This window comes from Schistocerca gregaria, chromosome 2 (assembly GCF_023897955.1).
Source record: "Schistocerca gregaria isolate iqSchGreg1 chromosome 2, iqSchGreg1.2, whole genome shotgun sequence".
Classification (NCBI taxonomy): Eukaryota; Metazoa; Arthropoda; class Insecta; order Orthoptera; family Acrididae; genus Schistocerca; species Schistocerca gregaria.
The window spans coordinates 466,827,936-466,853,670 of NC_064921.1; the positions used below are offsets into that span (position 1 = coordinate 466,827,936).

Here is a 25,735-nt window from a genome sequence, read left to right on the forward strand (position 1 = left end):
CTTTGAAGTTGGGGGATTTCTGCCTCTTGAGAGCTTCCCTTAAAACAGCAGGTAAACTCTTTTGCGTGCAACCATCTGGAGTTTATTCTCTATAAACCACTCTTGCAGTGTTTATAGAGCGTGTTTGCTGTTGTCTCTCAGTTTGCAAGTTGAATCTCCAGCTACCACCGATAACGCACATCGATCTTGCTTTTCTCATGGCTGCTACCTTTTCTGGCAGTAGCTCATCGGTAACATCCCAAAATACGAGCTCACAAATGGAGTGTTGTTGACATCCTTTAGTTAGATCATTTACTAACTGTTTACTGGAACAAGTGTGTATGGCTCGTATCCCTCAGATTTAATCTCTTAGACATCTGATGCCCTGTAGCTGTGAAAATAAGGCTGGTCACCATAAATTATCAAATGCTTCCGAAAGTCCACCAACAATCCCACGATATACTTTTCATGTAGATACTGACGAAGCGTAAAACGCTGTTTGTGAGATCCTCCGTCGATCTTCTCTTAATAAAACTACACTAATTGGGGTCTATGCTTGTAAGAGTCTGTGAGTTCCTAATCATCCACACGAAATAATCCCCATTAAGTTTGCGAAGCGTATTGGCCTGTATGACTCCGCTATTATTGGATCAATATGGTGATGCCCGCTATCTTCCAGACATTCGTTATTTTGCCACGAAGAAGTCATTCATTTTATAATTGTGTAGGCAGGGCAGGGCGCTGTGTTTTAGTGCCTAGAGAATCACGGCTTTTACTCTGGCAGGCTCTGCAGCTTTATTCTACTTCAATATCAGAACGGCCGTCCTCAGTTGATTTTCTCTTTCTAAACTTATACTGATTGGTGTTGATGCCTATAAGATTCGCTTAAATTTATAATCGTCCACATGAAAGTTTGCTTTGAATCTTCTCCATTAATTTGAAGAGGCGTACTGGCCGTTAGGACTTCGCTCCCGTCCCTTTTTCAATATCATGATACCCGCTGTTTCCCAAACATTCGATATTTTCCTGGAAGAAGACATTCATTGTATAATTGAGTAAGGCATGACAGGACTCTGTCTTTTAATGCCTGCAGAACCACGGATTCCATTCTGCCAGGCCCTGGACCCTTATTCTTCTTCAGCTTCAGAATGATGGTGATGTTTGGTTTGTGGGCGTTCAACCGCGGGTCCTCAGCGCCCGTCCAATGTCGCAATTTTTGCACAGTCCAATTTTTTACACAGTCCACTCTAGCCATTGTCACTAATGATGATGATGATGATGATGATGATGATGATGATGATGAAATGATGAGCACAATACAAACACCCAGTCCCCGGGCAGAGAAAATCCCCAGTCCGGACGGGAATCGAACCCGTGACCCCGTGACACAGAGGCAACAAACTTCAGACTGACTGTAGTCACTTTTTCTTCAAAAAAAAATTTACGATCTGGCAGCAGCATCTCCAATGAAAGTACTTCTGATATCGTCCCATGGTCTCTCCTTGGTTTTGTAGAGCCGAAGACCGTAGGGGATATTATCTTTTGTACCACCAGTATATACGGCTTGTCTCAGACAACAGAAGCTCTTTTTATGAAGTATTCCCATTGTTGTTCTTTCGTAAGCTTTAGCAGTTTCTTGTATTTCGACCTGGTGCAGCCGTAAATTTGTAGTCACCTGTAACGCTTTTGAGCACCTTTCGCTTTCTGGTGGAATTTTCCGTGTTTTGCTCCTTAGTTTTTGCAGATCGTTGCTCTACACTGCTTTCGGATCTCCAGGACTTAACCTTTTGAAGGGAATTGTTATCTTTTGCGATGTCTAGATTGCTATTGTGATTTTTTCCATTAGAAGTTCCCAATTCTCTCTTTGTAAGTTGTGTACTCTTCTTATGAAATTCGACCCACCATCTTCCGCGTTGTATGGATGAGGTCAAAATGTGTAAGGTTATGTTCACTGGCTTAAGACCTCATACTGTCGCCTACACTATCTAGCATCAGGCGTTCCGATTGCGTAGGCGACGTCAATATTTGATGACGCAGCAGCTATGTCGTGATGTGTGGGAGGTTTTAAAGTTATGTAGGTGACATGTGAGCCTAGTTCCAGAATTGAAACTTGCAATTCTATTCCTACCGTCTCTTTCTTTGTTGAGTCGAAGCGGCGATTTTGTGTTTGCATACAGGGACTGGTCTTGTGCCTTGAGTCACGGAAATTTCTAACATACGTCCAGTGTGGCTTCCGTAGGCATCGCTGTGCAGTCGGCCATCTTGTTACTTGGTCGATCCACATCGGGGCCACTTTCTGCAGTAGTGCCAGATTGCATTTGGGAAAGGCATATGACACTTGCTGGAGGATGTGAATCCTGCACATGGGGCTATCGAGGACACCTGCCCCATTTTATTAGAAAATTTTTAAAAGGTCAGGTGGGTTCTGCTTTATCAGGCTCTTTTATTCAGGACAACAGGGTACCTCAGGGTTACGTGCAGAACATACCCTTATTTGCTACAGCGATAACTGCATTACTGACTATCTCCCGTCTAGTGTCTCAAACTCTTTCTTCATCGACAATTTCGCGGTGTATTGCAGCACTCGGCGGACATGTTTCATTGAGTGATGTCTCCAGCGCTGTTTCAATCATTTATATTCGCAGGGCGCGGACAACAGCTTCCACCGAAAAAACAATCTGTATAAATTTCTGGCAGCAAAAGGAATATCTCCTACCATCTTAACATCTCAATCCCACTGCTCTTCCGTTCGTCGAACTATGAAGTTGTTTACGTTATCAGCCGATAAAAAAGTATGTTGACCTCCCTCCCTCCACATATCCTACTTGGCAGCTCGCTGTATCAAAGCCATTGGACAACTTCTGAGGTCATCACTCCCCTAGAACTTAGAACTACTTAAATCTAACTAACCTAAGGACATCACACACATCCTTGCCCTAGGCAGGATTCGAACCTGCGACCGTAGCGGTCGCGCGGTTCGAGACTGTAGCGGCTAGAACCGCTCGGCCACTCCGGCCGGCTCAATGTATCAATTCTCAGAAAGCCCTGCGCATTCTGAGTGGCACCTCATGGGGAGCATTCCGGACAGTTGTTCTTCGCTTATATCATAACTTTGTCAAATGGAAGCTGGACTCTGGATGGATCGTACATTCACGACAATCCATCTTACGTCTCCTTAATGCGACTCACCACCACGGGGTCTGTCTGGCTACTAGTGCATTCCCCATCAGTCCACTAATCAGCCTCTGTGCGAAATATGCCGAATTACCCTGCGCGGTTTCCACCTCTGAAAATACACTTGCCGATCGTCCTACTGATCCAGCCACTCATCTTATACTCCCAACAATATGGGTCGAGCTACTAGCCCCTTGTTGTCTCCTGGTGTTTGCTTTCGTATTCTTCTACGGAAGTTTCATCTCGCGCTACTTTCTACATTCCCGAAGTGCTAGAGTGTTCCCCCACTCCATGGCTTCGTCCAGAGGTCCGTGGTGCCCATCTCGCATTTATTTTGCTTCCAAAGACCACTACTTCAGCTTCGATCATTCGCATGAAATTTCTCGAGCTTCGCATGCAGTTTGAGGAGAGGACATTCATTTACACCGATGGCTGTAAGGATGGCAGTGGTATGGGATGCGTCTTTATTGTCGCTAAAGAAGTTTCAGATATCTCCTTTCAGACCAAAGCTCGGTTTTTACGGCTGAGCTATTTGTCCCTTATCAGGCTACCTCTCCATCTGGTAACACGAAAACTCTAAATCTGTTGTAAGCTTTGATTCCCCCACTGCTGTACAGAGCCTCCGTTCTTTAGTACAACTGGTCTGCAGCTTTTAGTTTGTTCAAATATATTTGCATCTTGTGAGAGAACAGGAAACAAACATTGGAGTGCAAAACTTAAGGACGAAAGTAACTTATGCATGGCGTTTCGACACCAAATAATACACTTCAATGAAAGTTGGATCATTTATAGAAAGAGGCCTCCTTTTGCCCGGCGTAGTGTAGCATCTCGACGGAGCATGGAGTCAACAAGTCGCTGGAAGTCCCCTGCAGAAATATTGAGCGATGCTACCTTTATAGCCGCCAATAATTGCGGAAGCGTTGCTGATGCAGCCTCTCGATTATGTCCCATAAATGATAGGACGGAGTCATGTCGGGCGATCTAGGAGGCCAAGTCATTCGATAGAATCGCCCAGAATGTTCTTCAAATCAGTCGCCAACAGCTGTGGTCCGGTGCCATGACATCAGTGTTTGGGAACATGAAGTCCATGAATGGGTGCAAGTGGTCTCCAAGCAGCAAAACATAACCATTTCCAGTGAATGATCCGTTCAGTTGGACCAGAGGACCCAGCCCATTCCACGGAAACAAAGCCCATACCATTATGGAACCACCACCAGCTTGAACAGCTCTTACCAACTGAAATTGAAACTCACCTGACCAGACCACGATTTTCCAGTAGTATAGGGTGCAACCGACATGGTGACGAGCCCAGGAGAGATGCTGCAGGCGATGTCGCGCTGTTCATAAAGGAACTCGTGTCAGTTGACTGCTGCCATAGCCCATTAACGCTACATTTCGTCGCTTTTCCCTAACGGATAAGTTCGTCGTATGTCACACATTGATTTTTGCGGTTATTTCATGCAGTGTTTCTTGTCTGTTAGCACTGACAACTCTACGCAAACGCCACTGCTCTCGGTCGTTAAGTGAAGACCGCCGACCACTGCGTTGTCCGTAGTGAGAGGTAATGCCTGAATTTTGGTTTTCTCGGCACAGTCTTGAAAATGTGGCTCTCGAAATATTGAACTTCCTAACGATTTCCGAAATGGAATGACCTACGCGTCTGGCTCCAGCTACCATTCCGCAAGTCCGTTGATTCCCATCGTGCGGGAATAATCACATCGGAAACCTTTACACATAGATCACCTGAGAACAAATGACAGCTCCGCCAATGCACTCCCCTTTTATACCTTGCGTACGCCATCTATATATGTGCATGTCGCTATCCCATGACTTTTGTCACCTCAATATTTAGTACAGAAGGTAACTGAAAGATATACGCAATGACACGATCAGAAATGACACTTTTATTCTGACAATAATTACACTGTAGTCACCCGATTTTGATGGTCTAGTGTAGCATTTCTTTTCATGCATGGTCCAAGTTTCACTGAGATATGTTACTTGCCAGTGACACAGCATGCGAAAGTTGCTTTCGTCCTTAAGTTTTGAGGCATATTAGTGATGAGGTAATGTCACAGAGTGTTGTCACAGGGCATAATGATTTTCGTTATTTGTCCTAAAAACTATGGGTGCCATCATAGTGTTTGGTCTTTGTGAGCCGCGCGGAATGGCCGCGCGGTTTGAGGCGTCATGTGACTGACTGCGCGTCCCCTACCGCAAAAAGTGTTCAAAGATGTGTGAGTTCCTAAGGGGCCAAACTGCTAAGGTCATCGGTCCATAGACTTACACACTACTTAAACTAACTTATGCTAAGAACGACACACACACCCAAGCCCGAGGGAGGACTCGAACCAGCGGCGGGAGGGGCTGCGCAGTCCGTGACATGCCGCCTCAAACAGCGCGGCCACTGCGTGCGGCACCCCTCCCACCGGGGGTTCGAGTCCTCCCTCGGGCATGGGTGTGTGTGTCGTTCTTAGCATAAGTTAGTTTAAGTGGTGTGTAAGTCTATGGATGGATGACCTTAGCAGTTTGGCCCCTTAGGAATTTACACACATTTGAACATTTTTGGGTCCTTGTGTGAAGATGTTTGTGTTCACCGTTTCCTTGAGTAGCTTTGCTGGATACAGACAATGTGCATATCTGTCTCTTCTGCGATTTTCTTTAATTTCATGCATGATGTTCGCATATCTTATACCATTTATCAGACAAAGAGACCTTCAGACCAGTTAATCAAGGACTTTGATGAGTCTTAGGTCTTGTCCTGAGAATGTGGCTAGCGGCTTTTCTTGCGACGACCCGTAGTTTTCGTGAAAGTCGAAAGTCGATGTTGAAGTTTCATACTCACATCCTACAAGCGCGAATTGTCTTTCGACTAAGTGTGCGTAAATCAGTGGCTAAGGTTTGTGACTGTCAAGCTCTAGGTGCCAGTTCAAATCCTGCCGGTGTATTTTTCTTTACAATATTGTTTCATGGGGAGGGCAGAGTAATCAGATACCTTATGCTGAAATCTTTTTAGCTGAAAGAAAAAGAAACTCGCAACTGCACCGTAAAAATTATCCCACCCAAATTAACTCCACTTTGTCATCATTATGACGTTCATTTTTACAAAGAAATTCATAATGGTGCCTACTTACTGAAGACTAATATAGAAATCGCTTTGGGGGAAGATTCCATGACAACGCATTCTTCAATTCCAAATCAGTTCAGTGCACCTGCTTTCACAGGAATGATCAAATACTCATGGTTCGCATCGATGTTGGTCGAAGAAAGAAAAATCTTTCTGAATCCAAACGAACTGTGTTTTCCAGTATCGCTTCTGAAAAATCCATGTGACTTCAAGGAAGTCGCATTCATTATATGTGCGTGGCTTTCTACAGACTTGTGTTTCGGCTGCTTCTGCTACAATTACCATCCGGAATTCTGATCTAGGAGATAGAGAGATACTAGCGATAGCGAGTAAGACGACTCTCTATTCTATTCTGCAACAAACGGAATGCACGTTTGAAGAAAATTCGCTGTAATGGTTGATTTATAAATGAAAAATGCGAAAATGACTGCTTTTGAAAAATTAATGATGTTGTGACGATAAAAACTGGAAAAAAATTACACGAGTAGGTTTTAATCCGGTACCTGTAGTCTGGCAGCCGTGAACTTCAACTGCAGCGCTATGCTCGTTTGGTCGAAATACAATGAAGCTCCAAAGAAACTGGTAGAGGCATGCGTATTCAAACACAGAGACATGTAAACAGGCACAATACGGCGTTACGGTCGACAACGCTTATAAAAGACAACAAATGTCTGGCGCAGTTGTTAGATCGGTTACTGCTGATACGCTGGCACGTTATTAAGTGAGTTTGAACGTGGTGTTATAGTCAGCGCACGAGGGATTGGACACAGCATCTCTGAGGTAGCGACGAAGTGGGAATTTTCCCTACGACCATTTCACTAGTGTGCCGAGAAATCAGGAATCCGGTAAAACATCAAATCTTGGACATCGTTGAGACCGGAAAAAGATCCTGCAAGAACGGGAACAACGACGACTGAAGAGAATCGTTCAGCGTGACAGAAGTGCAGCCCTTCCGCAAATTACTGCAGACTTCAGTACTGGGCCATCACTAAGCGTCAGCTTGCGAACCATTCAACGAAACATCATCGAATGAGCTTTCGGAGCCGAAGGCCCACTCGTGTACCATTGATGACCGCACGACACAAAGCTTTACGTCTCGCTTGGGCTCGTCAGCACCGACGTTGGCCTTTTGATGACTGGAAACAGGTTGCTTGGTCGGACGAGTCTCGTTTCAAATTGTATCGAGCGGATGGACGTGTGCGGGTATGGAGACAACCTCATGAATCCTTAGACCGTGTTTGTCGGCAGGGGACTGTTCAAGCTGGTGACGGTTCTGTAACGGTGTGGGGTAACGGCGGCTGGAATAGTCGCGGGGTTGAAGTAACGGAAAACGCGGCGGGACCTGTGGAGCGGCCCTCGAACAACAGCACAGTGGGAGAGTATGGGCACGACCAACGAAGGACCTTACGACAACAACAAGAACGAAACAACAGAGCCAAGAAAACCTAACTAGACAGCCACGTCCACTCGTAAAAAAAGTCGAAAGTAAATACGCTGTCTAAGGCGAGGCGATATGTCCTGAGACGTACGTAAGGTTAGACTGGCAGGCTGAGCGAGAGGCAGGCGCTTAAGTAGGCTATCGCGGACGCCGCTATTGGCCGCTGCAACCACGTGTTCCACTGTGACGCTCTCACTCTAAATTCGGGCCAGGATGGTGCAGAGCTTACGGCGCGATGGTGCAGAGAGCTCTAGGGATCTTCGACGTCCATGACGTCTGGCGGGGATTCAAATTCGGCGGCGCGCGGTATCAGAGCGTCTGCAGTTGGAGTGATATGGGACCCCTGATTCGTCTAGATACGATTCTGACAGGTGACCCTTACGTAAGCATCGTGTCTGATCACCTGCATCCATTTATATCTATTGTGCTTTGCGACGGACTTGGGCAATTCCAGCAGGATGATGTGAAACCCCACACGTCCAGAATTGCAACAGAGTGGCTCCAGGAACACTCTTCTGAATTTAAACATTTCCACACTGGCCATCAAACTCCCCAGACATGAACATTATTGAGCATATCTAGGATGCCTTGTCAACCCCCTCGTACGCTTACGGATTGATGGTCAGCCCTGCAGGATTCATGGTGTCAGTTCCCTCCAGCACTGCTTCAGACATTAGTCGCGTCTATGAAACGTCGTGTTGTGTCAGATCTGAGTCCTTGTGGGGGCCCCAGACGATATTAGGCAGGTGTACCAGTTTCTTTGGATCTTTAGTGTATGACTAACGTTAGAGGTATGGTAGGTACGCACAAAACTTCAAAGTCGATTTTCTCGGAAAGTAAGTACCGAGGATGAAAAGCAACTAGCTAGCTCCTCAGAACAGGTTCCCCTACAAGATATCTAACACTCATCGAAATCTATGATTAACAGGTGTGATGGTTTCCTTGCGGAGTACTTCTAATTCATTCGTGGATATCTGGTGTGCATGTAGCGCTAAGGCACCAGTATTCTAAAATCAAAAATAATTCGGCAGTACATTTTAACAGACGAGCAGTAGGGATGATTGAACTCACACGGATTTTTGCCAACAATCGTCCTTTCCACGAATAATTCGTGACTGAAACAGAAAAGGAGGGAAGTAACAGTAGTACACCAGTACCCTCCACTCCATTCATATATGGCTTCTTAGGGAGTTTATATGTTGATGCATATGTGGATGTAGCTGAGGATGATACTTTCTTGGTTGGAACTACCTTAATGGAATCCACATACTGAAGAAATATGGACTCGACTGCATTGGTCTGCAAGGGGACCACATCGAAGAATTAGAGGATTTTCGCAGAAGGAAAGACAGTGTAGCCTCCCAATATATATACACTCCTGGAAATGGAAAAAAGAACACATTGACACCGGTGTGTCAGACCCACCATACTTGCTCCGGACACTGCGAGAGGGCTGTACAAGCAATGATCACACGCACGGCACAGCGGACACACCAGGAACCGCGGTGTTGGCCGTCGAATGGCGCTAGCTGCGCAGCATTTGTGCACCGCCGCCGTCAGTGTCAGCCAGTTTGCCGTGGCATACGGAGCTCCATCGCAGTCTTTAACACTGGTAGCATGCCGCGACAGCGTGGACGTGAACCGTATGTGCAGTTGACGGACTTTGAGCGAGGGCGTATAGTGGGCATGCGGGAGGCCGGGTGGACGTACCGCCGAATTGCTCAACACGTGGGGCGTGAGGTCTCCACAGTACATCGATGTTGTCGCCAGTGGTCGGCGGAAGGTGCACGTGCCCGTCGACCTGGGACCGGACCGCAGCGACGCACGGATGCACGCCAAGACCGTAGGATCCTACGCAGTGCCGTAGGGGACCGCACCGCCACTTCCCAGCAAATTAGGGACACTGTTGCTCCTGGGGTATCGGCGAGGACCATTCGCAACCGTCTCCATGAAGCTGGGCTACGGTCCCGCACACCGTTAGGCCGTCTTCCGCTCACGCCCCAACATCGTGCAGCCCGCCTCCAGTGGTGTCGCGACAGGCGTGAATGGAGGGACGAATGGAGACGTGTCGTCTTCAGCGATGAGAGTCGCTTCTGCCTTGGTGCCAATGATGGTCGTATGCGTGTTTGGCGCCGTGCAGGTGAGCGCCACAATCAGGACTGCATACGACCGAGGCACACAGGGCCAACACCCGGCATCATGGTGTGGGGAGCGATCTCCTACACTGGCCGTGCACCTCTGGTGATCGTCGAGGGGACACTGAATAGTGCACGGTACATGCAAACCGTCATCAAACCCGTCGTTCTACCATTCCTAGACCGGGAAGGGAACTTGCTGTTCCAACGGAACAATGCACGTCCGCATGTATCCCGTGCCACCCAACGTGCTCTAGAAGGTGTAAGTCAACTACCCTGGCCAGCAAGATCTCCGGATCTGTCCCCCATTGAGTATGTTTGGGACTGGATGAAGCGTCGTTTCATGCGGTCTGCACGTCCAGCACGAACGCTGGTCCAACTGAGGCGCCAGGTGGAAATGGCATGGCAAGCCGTTCCACAGGACTACATCCAGCATCTCTACGATCGTCTCCATGGGAGAATAGCAGCGTGCATTGCTGCGATAGGTGGATATACACTGTACTAGTGCCGACATTGTGCATGCTCTGTTGCCTGTGTCTATGTGCCTGTGGTTCTGTCAGTGTGATCATGTGATGTATCTGACCCCAGGAATGTGTCAATAAAGTTTCCCCTTCCTGGGACAATGAATTCACGGTGTTCTTATTTCAATTTCCAGGAGTGTATATACGCGGCTGCTTTTACCTTATATTGCATTGCTCAGGCACCGCCATCGCTCCCCACGACCGGTCCCGCCAACTCCATACATCAGACTGCTAGTTACTACTTATTCCCACTGCCACTGCTCTTACTGGAGCCAACACTGCTCTCTGGTCTGAGATTCCCTTGTAGCCTACATATCGCAAGCAGCGCGTGACCAGTCCATGGAAATTACATCTTCTTGAGTGCGTCAGCAATAAATCTCTTAGTCATGGACCTGTTACAACAGTCCGTGGCAGGCTGTGTGGCACTCGCGCGCGCGCGCGCGTGTGTGTGTGCCTGGCTGCTGGCGTGCGCGCCTTGCTGCAGTGCGCGGCTGTGGCAGGTGCTGCTGGAGCCGGGCGCCGAGGTGCGGCTGGCGGAGGACCTGCGCTGCGACTGCGGCGACGGCGCGGGCGACACGCGCCGGCCCGCCCTCGTGCGCCTCGTCTGCCGGGGGGATCGCATCCTCATCGACGACGGCTGCATTTCGCTCATCGTCATCGAGGTCAGTTCTCGCGCCACGCACCTCAGTGCTCGTCTTTCACGCTGCCGCCTTAGTATTCACCGACAGCACTAAACAAGCTCTTCGCCATTTTTGTACCGCGTTCCGTGACCCCATGTTTAACCACTAATTCTAAACATCTGCGTACACAGGGAGGAATCAATCCTGAACTGAAGCAGTCTGAAATACGTGAGAGTATGACACAGAAAAATTCTGTAAAGGTTACGACGTAGCGCAGGGGGTGAGTTCGTACACAAACCGAAATTTTCGAAAAGCATTTGTTTCGGTACTGCACCAACGGTTGTCAATAAAGGTACGATCATATGGAGTATAAAACAAAATGACGCAGCTGGGCAGAATGTCATCGACAGAATTAAAAGTAACTTGAGGCGTGCTCCGGGGAAGTATTGGGTAGCTATAATTAAAGTTCAACTACTGACCGAAGTCCAGTGTGGGTTGTAATTATTGATGGCAGTGAAACTTCACTACTGGCCATTAAAATTGCTGCACTAAGAAGAAATGCAGATGATAAACGGGTATTCATTGGACAAATATATTTTACTAGAACTGACATATGATTACGTTTTCACGCAATTTGGGTGCATAGATCCTGAGAAATCAGTACCCGGAACAACCACCTCTGGCCATAATAACGGCCTTGATACGCCTGGAAATTGAGTCAAACACAGCTTGGATGGTGTGTACAGGTACAGCTGCTCATGCAGCTTCAACACGATACCACAGTTCATCAAGAGTAGGGGCTGGCGTATTGTGACGAGCCAGTTGCTCGGCCACCAATGACCAGACGTTTTCTATTGGTGAGAGATCTGGAGAATGTGCTGGCCAGGGCAGCAGTCGAACATTTTCTGTATCCAGAAAGGCCCGTACATGACCTGAAACAAACGGTCGTGCATTATCCTGCTGAAATGTAGGGTTTTGCAGGGATCGAATGAAGGGTAGAGCCACGGGTCGTAACACATCTGAAATGTAACGTCCACTGTTCAAAGTGCCGTCAATGCGAACAAGAGGTGACTGAGATGTGTAACCGATGGCACCCCATACCATCACGCCGGGTGATACGCCAGTATGACGATGACGAATACACGCTTCCAATGTGCATTCACCGCGATGTCGCCAAACACGGATGCGACCGTCATGATGATCTAAACAGAACCTGGATTCGTCCGAAAAATGATGTTTTGCCATTCGTGTACCCAGGTTCGTCGTTGAGTACACCATCGCAGACGCTCCTGTCTGTGATGCAGCATCAAGGGTAACCGCAGCTATAATCTCCGAGCTGATAGTCCATGCTGCTGCAAACGTCCTCGAACTGTTCGTGCAGATGGTTGTAGTCTCGCAAACGTCCCCATCTGTTGACTCAGGGATCGAGACGCGGCTGCACGATCAGTTACAGCTGTGCGGATAAGATGCCTGTCATCTGGACGAGGCCGTTGCGATCTATCACGGCGTTTCGTATTACCCTCCTGAACCCACCGATTCCATATTCTTCTAACAGTCATTCGATCTCGACCAACGCGAGCAGCAATGTCGCGATACGATGAACCGCAATCGCGATAGGCTACAATCGGACATTTATCAAAGTCGGAAACGTGATGATACGTATTTCTCCTCCTTACACGAGGCATCACAACAACGTTTTACCAGACAACGCCAGTCAACTGCTGTTTGTGTATGAGAAATCGGTTGGAAACTTTCCTCATGTCAGCCACCGGCGCCAACCTTGTGTGAATGCTCTGGAAAGCTAATCATTTGCATACCACAGCATCTTCTTCCTGTCGGTTAAATTTCGCGTCTGTAGAGCGTCATCCTCGTGGTGGAGCAATTTTAATGGCCAGTAGTGTAGGCAGATGTGCAAAGGCGAAAAAAAAACTTCCAGTTTTGGCCACAAGGTGATACCTGGAGCTGTGAATGGTGAATGCTGGTGAATGCAAGGAAGTCGTATAGAAATATTTCCACATGTAATGGATTAGGAACGGGACGTCGGCAGCAAAGATCAAACAAGCGATAAAGGCATAAAGTTAATTTTATTATTAACCACCCCTTACACAATTTGTACAATATGAGCACCGGAGACGTCGACGAGATGCTGTACAGCGCCAGATTTGTACCAGGTGGCCAAAATTGGAACTATTTTTTTCCAGCATAAATAGGTTCCGCATTATCGCATTGACATACAATCGCACCAAAAGCTATTGGCACAGTTACATTTTAGTGGTTGTAGGTTGAACGAAACATATATTTCAGAACAGAACCACATGCGCCACCTCACATTACATAGGTTACAAATATGTCCAAATCACCCGTCCGTAAAGTAACATACAGTGTAATGAAAATAAACATCGTTTTTCTGTATCCAAAAAAGTATTGGCACACGCGTATGAATCGGACAGTATGTTCGTTTTCTTAATTGATGTTCAGCTTCTAACAGCTAGTGTGCATCCCTTTAGCATCTATAACAGCACGTAAACGCCAAGGAATGCTTTGTATTTAATTCCGGGTGATATCAGGTGTAATTTTCGACCATTCCTCCAAGTCGTTTTTATCGGACGGATGCCTTTTTCTGACTTGTGTGTCAAGATGAGCCCACAGGTTCTCAGTGGGGTTCAAACCAGGGCTTTGAGGTGGTGTGAGAACCCTTCTGGGGGCATTGTACAGTAAACCACTCTTGGGTTTTCATGGCGGTATGTTTTGGGTCGTTGTCTTGCTGGAAATGAAACACCCCAGTAAGGCCCAATGTCTGTCCACTAGCGTATAAATTACCTCGCAACATGTCGATGTATCTCATATGATCCATTGTACCGTCGATTACGGCTAGATTTCCAACGCCGGACGCCGCCATACAGCCCCAGACCATGAAACCGCTCCCACCGTGTTTGACTGTGGGAGGTATGTGTTTGATGTCGAGGTGCGTATTTGGCTTGCGCCAAACTTTCTTTCTTGCATCAAATCGGAACACGTTGAACTTCGATTCGTCGCTAAATATCACAGTGTTGCAAAACTTCATTGGTTTGCTGATGTAGATCTTGGCAAACTGCAGACGTTTCTGCCGGTTAATTTCCGATATGTATGGCTTTTTCTTGGGATGACGTCCATGCATGTCAGCCACATTCAACACATTTCGACACTAAATGTCTTGTCGGACGTTGTCTGAACAACCTCAGCAATAGTTGCTGCACTTGTACCAGGTTCCTTCCGAGCAAGTGCGATGATACGGCGACGCTCTCGGGTTATAAACACGTTTGGACGTCCAGGATGATACTTATTCACTGTTGTTCCAGTCTCTTTATATTTATGAATGATGGCTCGTACCGTGGTGTAGCTAATAGACACCTCTGCTCCGATTTGTCGATAACTTCTCCCTTGTGAATGGAGCAATACTACTCTCTCATGAAACGCCACTGAATGTTCGATCTTCTTCGGCCCCATGCTGACCACTATCGCGCAATACAGCAACATACTAGCGACTGGGCCGTCAACAACACGCAGTGTCTATTGCGTCCGCAGATGGCGTTCCGGTACCTGAAAACCCAGCAATATTCGAAGAAGCCACGCTCTGTGCCAATACTTTTTGTGTGCAGAGGAGATACATGTTAGCCCTTAACACTGCGTTTCTTTGTTAATGGTAGGCCCTGTGGACAGAATTGTAATGTCTGATATGTGAGGTAGCACGCACATGTGCTGTGTACCGGAAGTTGCGGCGTTTGTAACCAGCAACGATAAAAACGCAAGTGTGCCTATACGTTTTGGTGCGATTGTATCTACAAAGTTTCGCTGTTGTAGGATTATTATGGCCCACTTTGGACCTCGTCAGTAGCTGCACTTTAATTATAATCACCCGGTATATATTCGTGTTGTAAACAGTCCGTCCATAAACGTCCGAGACTGATTTTATTCCTGGCATGTAAGCGACGTGAGCTCAGTAACTACTGTGGCTGTTTGAACTAAGAACCGTAGACAGATGTGCATTCGTTCAGTCAGTTGAGAGAAGCCATTGTTAAGGTGTCGACGTGAGATTGTAGTGTGTCAACACTACTGTGTCATACATTTCAGTGGAGCAACATCTCTAAATCAAATCTTCCAATCATTCTTCAGAAAAGTGTGGTCAATGTTTATCTCATGCATCTTGATCCCGAACAAAAGCAAAGCAACGACACGTAGACGCCTGACAAGACTTAATTGAAATACAGAACATGGACGATTATTTTCTGGAAAAAAACGACGAAGTGCAGGAATTCGCATGAAACATCAACGCTTTGATCACAAAACCGGCATTCAAACCAATTTGGATTTCTCAAAGAATGACTTTTTTGACAATTTCTCATTCTTGTATGAACGTTCTGTGCGTTGTACTCAGGTGAGTGGGGAGATGTGGACTGTGTAAATACCTGAAGCATTAAAACAACCATCTTAACATTGCTCCATTTTTTATTAATCCAGTCTACAAACTTTTGGACTGACGGGATATGTTAATGAACTGACAAAACGATATTAATGGTAGTTTAGACTCTTCGAAGATGATGCAGTTATCTATAATGAAGTAGTATCTGAAAATAGCTTCACAGATATTCAGTCCGATCTTAGTAAGATTTCAAAGTGATGCAAGAAACGTCATTTTTTTTTAATGTTCAGAAATGTAAAAGTGTACACATCGAATAACTTCGTATCCTATAACTGCAATAACAAGTAATAATTAGTTTAAATCAACTCATACAAATTCTTGAGTATAGCAATTTATAAGCATATGAAGTAAAATGATCACATAGACTTTACTGTAGATGAAGCAGATGGCAGACTTAGGTTTATTGGCAGGATACTGAAAAAACGACGAGTCTACAAAGCAAGTTGAATAAAAAACGGTTTTGCGTCCTATCCTAGACACTACTTAATGTTCAAGTTTGTGTAACCCACACCAGGTAGGAGTAATAAGAGAATACTGACGTGAAAGAAGGGAAGAGCGTCGCTCAAGAACATGTAAAAGCTGGGTGTGCAGACGCTTGAACATATACGCCAGTTATCTTACGGAACCCTATTTACAAAATTCCAAGGACCAATACTAACTGAAGAATCGAGAAGCATACAGGGTGGTTATAATTAAACTTTTGCTACTTGAGAGGGCGCCATGAAAAACGAAAGATCGTAGGACAATGATACTTTGTGGAAACATTTGTAAGGACATGCGGAAGAGAAATAATCATTAAACCATTGAAAGAAGTACATTTTAGTTTCCTCCTGAGAGTGTAACATTTGTTAATTGCGTATCATGTTCACGTTCCAGGCTACAAACGTTACGTGTCAGAAGTTAGTGAATAATGTGAAGTTGGTACGGATACGATTCTACAATTGTTCGCAACACTTTTGAAACGGTGGAGCACGAAATTTTCAACTCTCGTGACGCAGCCTACGCGCAGCTTGAAGATCAAACATTGCGTCCACCATTCTCAGCCTTGCGAACAGTACCTTCTTGAGCAATTTGTGGCGCAATTAGCTCCCAGAAGCAATTCACAAATCGCCGGTTACTTCGAACTTGCGAATCGCGTTCTTCACCGCCGCTGTGGAAAGAGAACCTCACTGCATTCCTTTAAAGCGTTGACACTCGCACCGAGCAGCAGCACTATTGCTGTTGTTTTGATAAAACAGCTTCACGAGTAAAGCTCTGCACACTTCGCCCAGACCCATGTTGACTGTCTGCAATTGCAATGCACGCCGATCCTTGTACTTCAACCCTACGTCGCCACACCAGTGCTGGCACCAAACGGCAAGTCAGGACTCTGACATTAGTAGCAACGCAAGTCCTGCAGCTCACAGTCTAGACGTCATTCCTATAACATTAAGTACCCATACGTTAAATAGTTTTCCGCCTACACTAGCTCAAATAGCGAAAGTTGAATTATAACCACACTGTACTTCAACCCCTTGGCTATGGCTCCAGTAGGGACTGCGAAGACAAAATTAAATCAAATAGAGCGCTTACGAAGGCATTTAAGCAGAAATTCTTCCCGCACTCAATACGTAGTTGGAAAGGGAAGAAAACCTAACAAGTCAGAAAATGCTAAGTACCCTCTGCCAAGCACTTTTACTGAGTATATATGCAGGTGTAGATCTCCTCCCAGCGGTGGAAATGGAACACTGACATTGCTTGGCACTTCCACAGCAAAGGGGCAGGAGCTTCTAGTTTATTAAATAATTCCAGAATGAATTTTAGTTCTGTAGCGGCGCCTACTTCGATTTGGAACCTATCGGCAGATTAAAACTGTGTGCCAGGCGGGGACGCGAACCACGAACCTTTGCCTTGTTATTTTTTATATTACATCACACTTTATGTTTTTATACTGTGTACGGGTTATCATGTTTAAACGAGATACTGCATCATGAATGTAGACGGTGCTGTTCAGCGACGCATGCCAAATTCGCAGTACGAATTTGTGAAGTGAATGACCTGTATGACTTGTCTTTGTGATACTTTAAGCATACGTCTAAGAGTGTTTCTCACATACCGGACATAGTTGTATGATTATAAATATCGAAACCAACTGTAAACAACATACCACTCTCCAATAAAACAGCTACCTGACGTTCAGTAAATCTTGAGTGAAAATCTTTGGTGCGGATTCCGGACACTACATCTTCCCAGTGTGTATTCGAGCATACAACCGCCTGCTGAAGTTGATACTCTTTGCTACTGATACACTAACCGCCGACATTGTTTAGCAAAATAGTGACGAAGCTCCACGCTCGTAACCTGACTTGCTCAGCATGGCAAATTAAGTTTTGTCAAGGGTGGCTGCACTTCAGAGATGCTCTCTTTGGGTGTACAATCAATCAATTACTCATCCACACTGATCAGCACTCCTGTCATATTGTCTTACTCTGTGCTACAGGTTTCCTTATGGCGTGACTGTACTTGTCATATGGGCGCCATCTTCCTAGGGGACTCCTTGAATAATAGAACATTGATAGTAGCTGGCAATGTAAAAAAAATGATCAGCTTTTCACATAAAAAACTGTCTGTCAGCAATAATTGAAAGTATAAACAAAAGCCTATAAAATGAGTCAGCCCAATAGATTGTGCCAGCGCTCACAGGAGGGGACAGCTGGCAGTTAACGTCGTCAGACCCTTCCCTCTCTGTTTTCCTCCCCCCCCCCCCCGCCCCGTCCTACCCCCACACGTTCTATTAGGGGTTTTTTGTTTATGTTCCTATTTCGTGGCTCTCAAAATATCCAGGTCTTTTCATTCGTCACTGGGCCCCCCAGTAGGAGATCTGAATAACTGCACCAACAAGCAACAATAATAAACTACTGGCCTATTCTGGTTTAACAGTACACCTTTCTTGGGTATCGCAGAATACATCTGTCCGAGGATGCCTAAAGCATTATTGGTATGAAATTTTAACTTTTCGTCGATACATGTTACCGAACGAGGTGGCACAGAGATTATCACACTAGACTTGCATTCGTGAAGACGACGGCTGATATCCCTATCTTATCATCCGATTTAGATTTTCCATGATTTTCCCCTATTCGTTTGAGGTAAATGCCGGGACGGTTCCTTTGAAATATCGCGGCTGATTTTTTTTCTCATCTTTCCCTAATCTGGGCTTGTCATCTGTCACTGATGATCACGTCGTTTTCGGAATGCTAAATACTAATCATCTCTTCATTTTTATGCCCTTTTGGTCCATTTTTTTGTATTAATTTTTTTGTTTTGCTTGGTTATTTATGTAGTCTCTATTGCAACTGATAACGCGCAACGAGCAGTCTCTATTACACAGTGAGGGTGGATGCAAAATTATTACTTGACAGTTCACAAAACCAAATGGTTCAAATGGCTGTAAGCACTATGGGACTTACTGCTGCGCTCATCAGTCCCCTATAACGTAGAACTACTTAAACCTAACTAACCTAAGGACATCACACACATCCATGCCCGAGGCAGGATTCGAATCTGCGACCGTAGCGGTCGCGCGGTTCCAGACTATGGCGCCTTGAACCGCTCGGCTACTCACAAAACCAGTCCGCACCAGGTCCCTTAGGTAATCTGGATAGGGAATCGGCATTAGCATTTTGTGCTGTATGCTGACAATGAATGGTCTAAGTATAATTTCTTAGGAAAGGAGTTCAGGTTTGCAGGTATTGGGCCGTTTAGGGCTAAACACAGAAATCAGTGGCTTATGGTCAGTAATGAGAAGATCTCTTTTGCTGTAAAGAAATACAAGGTGATTCAAGGAGAAAGAAAAGATTTCAACTATTTATTGCAGACAAACTGTGAAAAGCGGAAACAAATTGCGCATGTCACTGAATAGAGAAAGGTTCAAAGCTTTATGTTCACACAGACGCAGTACCATATACTCAGCATCAGCACCGTGCTTTCCTCGAGAAGACCGAAACGATAGTCCATTTCATCCCACACACGAATCAACAGGTTCCTGTTTATTGAATCGACAGGTTCAACAATATGATTTCTCAGCTCTTCAAGAGTAGCTGCCATAGGTGGGACAAAGGCTATGTCTTTTTTGTACCCACACAGAAAAAAATGGCAAAATGTGAAGTCTGGAGACTTGGGAGGCCAAAAGCAATGAACAAGATCTTGTTGTTCAACTCTTCCAATCAAACGTCGTAGGATAGTGTTGTTAAGATAACGCCGCACCTCAAGGTGAAAGTGGGGCGGAGTGCCGTCATGCATAAAAATGAAATCATTGGAATATTCGTGAAGTTGAGGAAACAGCCTATTTTTCAGTATGTCCTGATATGACGTTTCTGTCACAGTATCCTCCACAGAAAAGAAAGGTCCGTAAACTTTGTGCACAGAACGACGCGAAACACATTTAGTTTCGGCGAGTATCTTTCGTTTCCGACTGCGACGTCAGGATTTTGTGATCCTCCGGTTTACTTTACCTCATAGATGAAACGTCGGTTCCTCTGAACAGACATGGCTGGCTAGCGTTGCTGCCTCTGGATCACGGGGTACCGGGTTCGATTCCCGGCTGCGTTGGAGATTTTTCTCTGTCCGGGGACTGGGTGTTTGTGTTTTCCTCATCATTTCATCCTCATTGTCATCATTCATGACAGTGTCTAAATTGGACTGTGTAACAAAATTGGATTGTGTAAAAATTGAGACTTTGTACAGGCACTGATGACTGTGCAGATGAGCACCCTGCAAACCGAACATCATCGTCCGAAAAGACGAGTCGTTTGAAAAAAACGTGTCCTCTGCACTATCCTGGAGAACTGAAACGCAAAATTCGTACCTTCTGTTACGGTCGCCGCGACGCAGTTTCTGCAGTTACTGCAAGATTAAGACTTTAGTCCATTTTGTTGTATTTTCTGGGTCAGTAGACATAAGTCTACAAAATGTTGTTCTCTTGTAGCGCCCCTTAGAGATATATCGTTCACATAGTCTACTGTCTTCGGAATCTTTTGAATTCGCTGCTCCAAAAAACGTTGGAAAATGGCTGATGCACTAGTAATTCGAAATGGCGATCTGATATATCTGTACAATCTAAATGGGATTTTAATAAACATGATCTGGCGTGATTGTTCCTCTAGCGGTAGTTGCAAATATGCTTTGAATAAATCAGTTTTGTGAACTATTGGCTACATGATAGTTTGACATGAGCTCTTCTGGCCTTCGGACAGACATCAAAATTGATTGTGGTTGCTTTAAAATCACCACATTTGGTTTGCGTAAAACTACCAATAGTGTTGCCCATTGACTTGATGTGTTGGGTGTGTCGAAGTCTTGTTACACTGGCCTATCTAATTCCATCTTGAGGTCATATTGAAATGATACTTGCACTGGTCTAGCTGTAAAATACGGAAGTACTGCGAAGATTTTAACTGAATGTGATCTACATTTGTACACCATAACCCAGCTAAAAATAGATATGAAAATTCACTACATAGTGAACAAGCTAACTCAGTAATACTACTACTGATCCAATCTGATGTCATGTACTATTTTAAAACTAAAAGATAAAAGAGCGACCATCCTGAAAACAATATTTGCATCGGGTGATGGCGCAACTAACAAAGTAATCGAACGGTTGACTTTGTTGTAGAAATTCGTTACCGTGTATTCACCTCAAAAAGCTGTGAAGAGCTTGCTGTAGGATGTGATGTGATATCGGCTGAAATGACGGAGAACCAATGTACAAAAGACAAAATTTTTGCAATTGTGTTGTGAAAGTGTGCAGCTGCGGCTGTAACATGTTTACGTTGAGGCGTTGTTGTTGGTGCATTGCGGTGTGGCCTTTGGAAACTTACGCCACATGCCCTTGTTTATATCACTGCACACAGCACGATTCGTTATGCAGGCACTGAGCACAAATATGTTCAGAAAAACAATCATGGCAGCCTTGATGACGCATCTTGTTGTTGTTATAGCTAGGACGGACGGTGGAGGAATTGCGTGAGGAATGTGACTCGAATAAATGCTGCTCCTGATTTGTTGTTAGCACTTTGTCCTCAGATGCACGTCGAGGTTTGAATATTGAGTCCATTGACGAAGATGAAGTTGATGAGTTCCGATAAACTTACTGTTGTGTTTGGCAGGAGAGCCAACACCGTGTTACTAGAGGAGGCCGAAAGGCACGCGATTTAGCTCACGGAGGCTGGCGTGAGGTCTGGAACAGGACAAGGAAATTAGAATTTAGAAAAACGGACGTAGCTGGTGGAATACTTAACTTTAATACATTAATGACGAACCTCGCTCTTGACGGTACATGATTCATAATATCCATAGTAACTGATAATGGCGCCTTGCTAGGTCGTAGCAAATGACGAAGCTGAAGGCTACGCTAACTATCGTCTCGGCAAATGAGAGCGTATTTATTCAGTGAACCATCGCAAGCAAAGTCGGCTGTACAACTGGGGTGAGTGCTAGGAAGTCTCTCTAGACCTGCCGCGTGGCGGCACTCGGTCTGCAATCACTGATAGTGGCGACACGCGGGTCCGACGTATACTAACGGACCACGGCCGATTTAAAGGCTACCAACTAGCAAGTGTGGTGTCTGGCGGTGACACCACACTTACTCTGGCGCGAAAGTGAATGCCGTCTTACGAAAGGTGCACTTTCATCTAAATGTTGCTGTGCTGCGTCTGACATATAACATGTGACATATTGATAGTATTTCTTCGAAAGCAGAATTTGTTAATTTCAGAGCCTATGCACAATCTTCTTTATCATTATGCACTACCGATTCGGCGTAGGATTGTTTATAACTTTTATTTGTACAAAAAATCGTCACTTTCGGGTCAGTACTTTGAGATCAGCTGTCCGTGTAGCATTCGGCTGATGCTACTTCTTGCGACAGTGAAAAAATACGAGCCTACCTGCTACGACAAGGATTTGCTGCCCGTAATGCTTGGAGAGTAGAATATGGGTTTCTGACCGTTCTGAACACACATGCTTACTTAGAGGACGAACTCTTGTAGATGACACATTACTTGGGGGTTAGCAGATGGTTATGCTACTCACCTGGAAGTGGAGCTGCAGACATCTGTAGTATGAGTCCCTGTATTCATCGTAATGAAATGGTGAGAACGGTGGTGCTGGATACTGTTTTGGCTTGATGAGTTGCTGTAGTTCTATAATTTACACTTGCTGCCTTTAGTATTGTTATTGTTGTGCGTGTTGTTGCAACTGAAGTTCCAGCTGTTGCTCTTGTTGTTCTCACTGAGCTTGGTGTTGCATTTGAAATGGCAGTTGGTGCCACAATTTCATAAATTCTTGATCCACTATAAATGGACTTCGTCTGTTTGTTTTTCAAGTGATTTTGGGGCGCCTTCAGCTGACATGTTCTTTATTTGACGTATGTACAATTTCGGCCAAAATTCTTGAGGTGATAGCGCTACCACGCGCTGAAGGTGGAAAAGGTGAGGCTGCTTGTCATATAACACATCCCACACAAAGCTATGTCCGACGCCAAAGATGTGTGCAATACATCATGTAATTGTAGATGGAGTATCTTCGACCTGTCCCAAAATCGCATCTTCCATTTCGGTAGTTCACACTGTTCGATTCCAACCTGTATCATGCATACTTCCACGGACAGTATCTGCCTCACGTAGCAGGTGATGAAGACATATGATCGTTTGGTGTTGTGGAACCTGTTGGCTGGGAAGGTGCTGTCCATATTCTGTCATTACAGCTCGTCCATTCCCATTCACAGACCCTTATGCCAAATGCATATCAGGCATTTCAGCACACATAAACTGCTCCATGTTCACTGTCGTTGTCACGAAGATGTAACGATCGCTACTGAATCGGTGCGTTTACAAGGAAGTCACCGTTGTTGTCGCAGGGCGGCGATGGTGCAAAAGAATCTGTGTTTTCCCGAGCAGACGTCAGACGTCAGACCTGTACGCAGAGCAGTTCTGAATGTCCGTACCCATACCCAGTCAGCGACACCAGCACATCAGTTAACGTCAGCACCACTAACAAAATGTTGCCTAACATTACAAGCTGACGTCAGAGACCAAATGTTCCGCATAGAAATATATTTGTTTTGATTTTCGCTGCCGCCTGTATTAATTTGGTACGAATAGTTTGGGTACATCCTGTGTATTACCGGTAGGGACTTCAGCTGGTGTGGTAGTAGTGTTGGACTCGTGTTGGTTGGTCCAAATGGCTCTGAGCACTATGGGACTCAACTTCTGAGGTCATTCGTCCCCTAGAACTTAGAACTAGTTAAACCTAACTAACCTAAGGACATCACACACATCCATGCCCGAGGCAGGATTCGAACCTGCGACCGTGGCGGTCTCGCGGTTCCAGACTGCAGCGCCTAGAACCGCACGACCACTGTGGCTGGCTGTCGTGTTGGGAACGGGCTTGTCAGTGTGAGGTGTTCTGTTGGGGACGGGTAAGTGATCAGTTCTAATATGATCAAGGACCTCTGAAGTGTTTCAACCGAGGAGTTTGCGTGATATTAGGACACCATCAGGCGTGGAACAGACAATAACTTATTTTTCGAGAAAGGTTTCCTAGCAGTTGCGTTTTCTTTCTGTTTATGGTCTCAGGAAAACCTACTTCTGGATTACCATACTACACTTTTAGCCATTAGAATTGCAACACCATAAAGGCAGCATCCAATGAGCTTCAAATTGGCATTATATGTACTACAGGCATGGATGCGCAAGTTATTAGTATTTCAGTGCAGTCGCAAAAAGTAAGTAGGAGTAACGCCGTCAACATTCTAGGTATAATGGATTGTGCAGGAAGTTTCTCATTCAGAGATCGTACCTGAATGTTGATTGTTTGTGAGAAGACCGTGTTGTGTCCCGTGTAAGAAGGAGTAACGTCTACCAGCACGTGTAGAAGTGCAACAGCAGCAGAATCGTGGCTAAACGAGACAGAGGATTATCGTCCCGCGATATTGTTTCTCGCATTGGTTGTGATCCTAAGACCGTCATACATATATGTAACCGATGGGTTCAAGAGGACCACAGCCTACGCCGTGCAGGAGCTCAGTGGCCCCACGTGTCTAGCGCCTGAGAGAACACACACATTATTCGCTTGGCCATGTAGCACCTTACAGCCACGCCAAGTGCAGGGATTGGACAAAAATTGGGGAAAACGGCCAGAAGTGCATGCTTGAAAATAAATGGAGCTTCTAGCCAAGTATGTTGGTTACGCTGTTGTATTTGACCATAAACAACACCTGTGCAATGTCCTCAATGCGTCGCAAGTGTCAGTAGTGGTCACAACAGTGGTCTCTTTAGTTGTGAGTGCATTATGTTAAAGCTAACTGAAATCAAACATGGTGCTAGTTTGGTGTGTGTTGCCCTGCCAACGTAGCCTAGGTGTCTGGAGTTTCGAGAGGCACCGTATTGACGATTTATTCCACATACAAGGAAAGCAGGAAAACAACATTCGATATGTCACAACGGGACGGAAGTGTTTGTTGAGTGATAGTGACAGAAGGTCATTGAAGAGGATTGCGACGAAAAATAAGAGAACGACAGCTAAAAAACTCACCGCACTACTGCATATCGCACTTCCGAACACTGTCAGCACCAAAACAACACGAATGGAGCTCCATAACCAGGCAATTACAGGGCGAAATTCAGAACCACTCATCAGTGATGCAAAAGGCTGTAACGGGAAATCTGTGTGCTGAAGCCATAAAACCTGGACTTTTGGAGCAGTGGAAGAAAGTCTTTTGGATGGATGAATCTTGTTTCACACTGCTTCTAACTTTTGGCCGAGTTTACATCCAAAAGAGCGGAACATGGGAGGGATTCGGCAGTTATTTGGACAAACTGTATGCTAGTATTCCTTTGGCCCCGCAGCTACTCTGGAAGGTACATTACTGGCAAGTATTATGTGATCATTTTCGCTGATCAGGTCTGTCTCATTGAACAGTGTTTGTTTCCCATTGATAATGTTGTTTTCCTAGGCGAAAGAAACCCTGTTCACAAAACTCGCATCGTTCATTGAGCACGAGGATGAAGTTTCGCACCTGCCCTGGCCACCACAATCAACCGATCTCAATATTATTGAGCCATTGTGGTCTACTTCGGAGAGGAAGGTATGCGATCGCTATCCACCTCCATCTTCTTCACCTGAACTGACACTATTTTGCAGGATTTTGAGAACCATCCAGGACCTGTATTAGTCAGCTGCGAGACGAATGGACTGTGTTTTGAATGGTAATGGGTTTGCTATACCGTAGTGGGCATGG

The 25,735-nt window shown here is 45.6% G+C and overlaps 1 protein-coding gene across 1 annotated transcript in view; it reads left to right on the plus strand.

Annotated features, from left to right (window-relative positions):
* LOC126335838 (pyruvate kinase PKM-like) overlaps positions 1-25,735 on the plus strand; it is a 153,731-nt gene that overhangs the window by 37,895 nt on the left and 90,101 nt on the right. The window contains exons 3-4 of the mRNA XM_049999307.1: positions 1,073-1,143; positions 10,859-11,036. Coding sequence (XP_049855264.1) covers positions 1,073-1,143; positions 10,859-11,036 — 249 coding nt within the window. The remainder of the gene's footprint in view (positions 1-1,072; positions 1,144-10,858; positions 11,037-25,735) is intronic.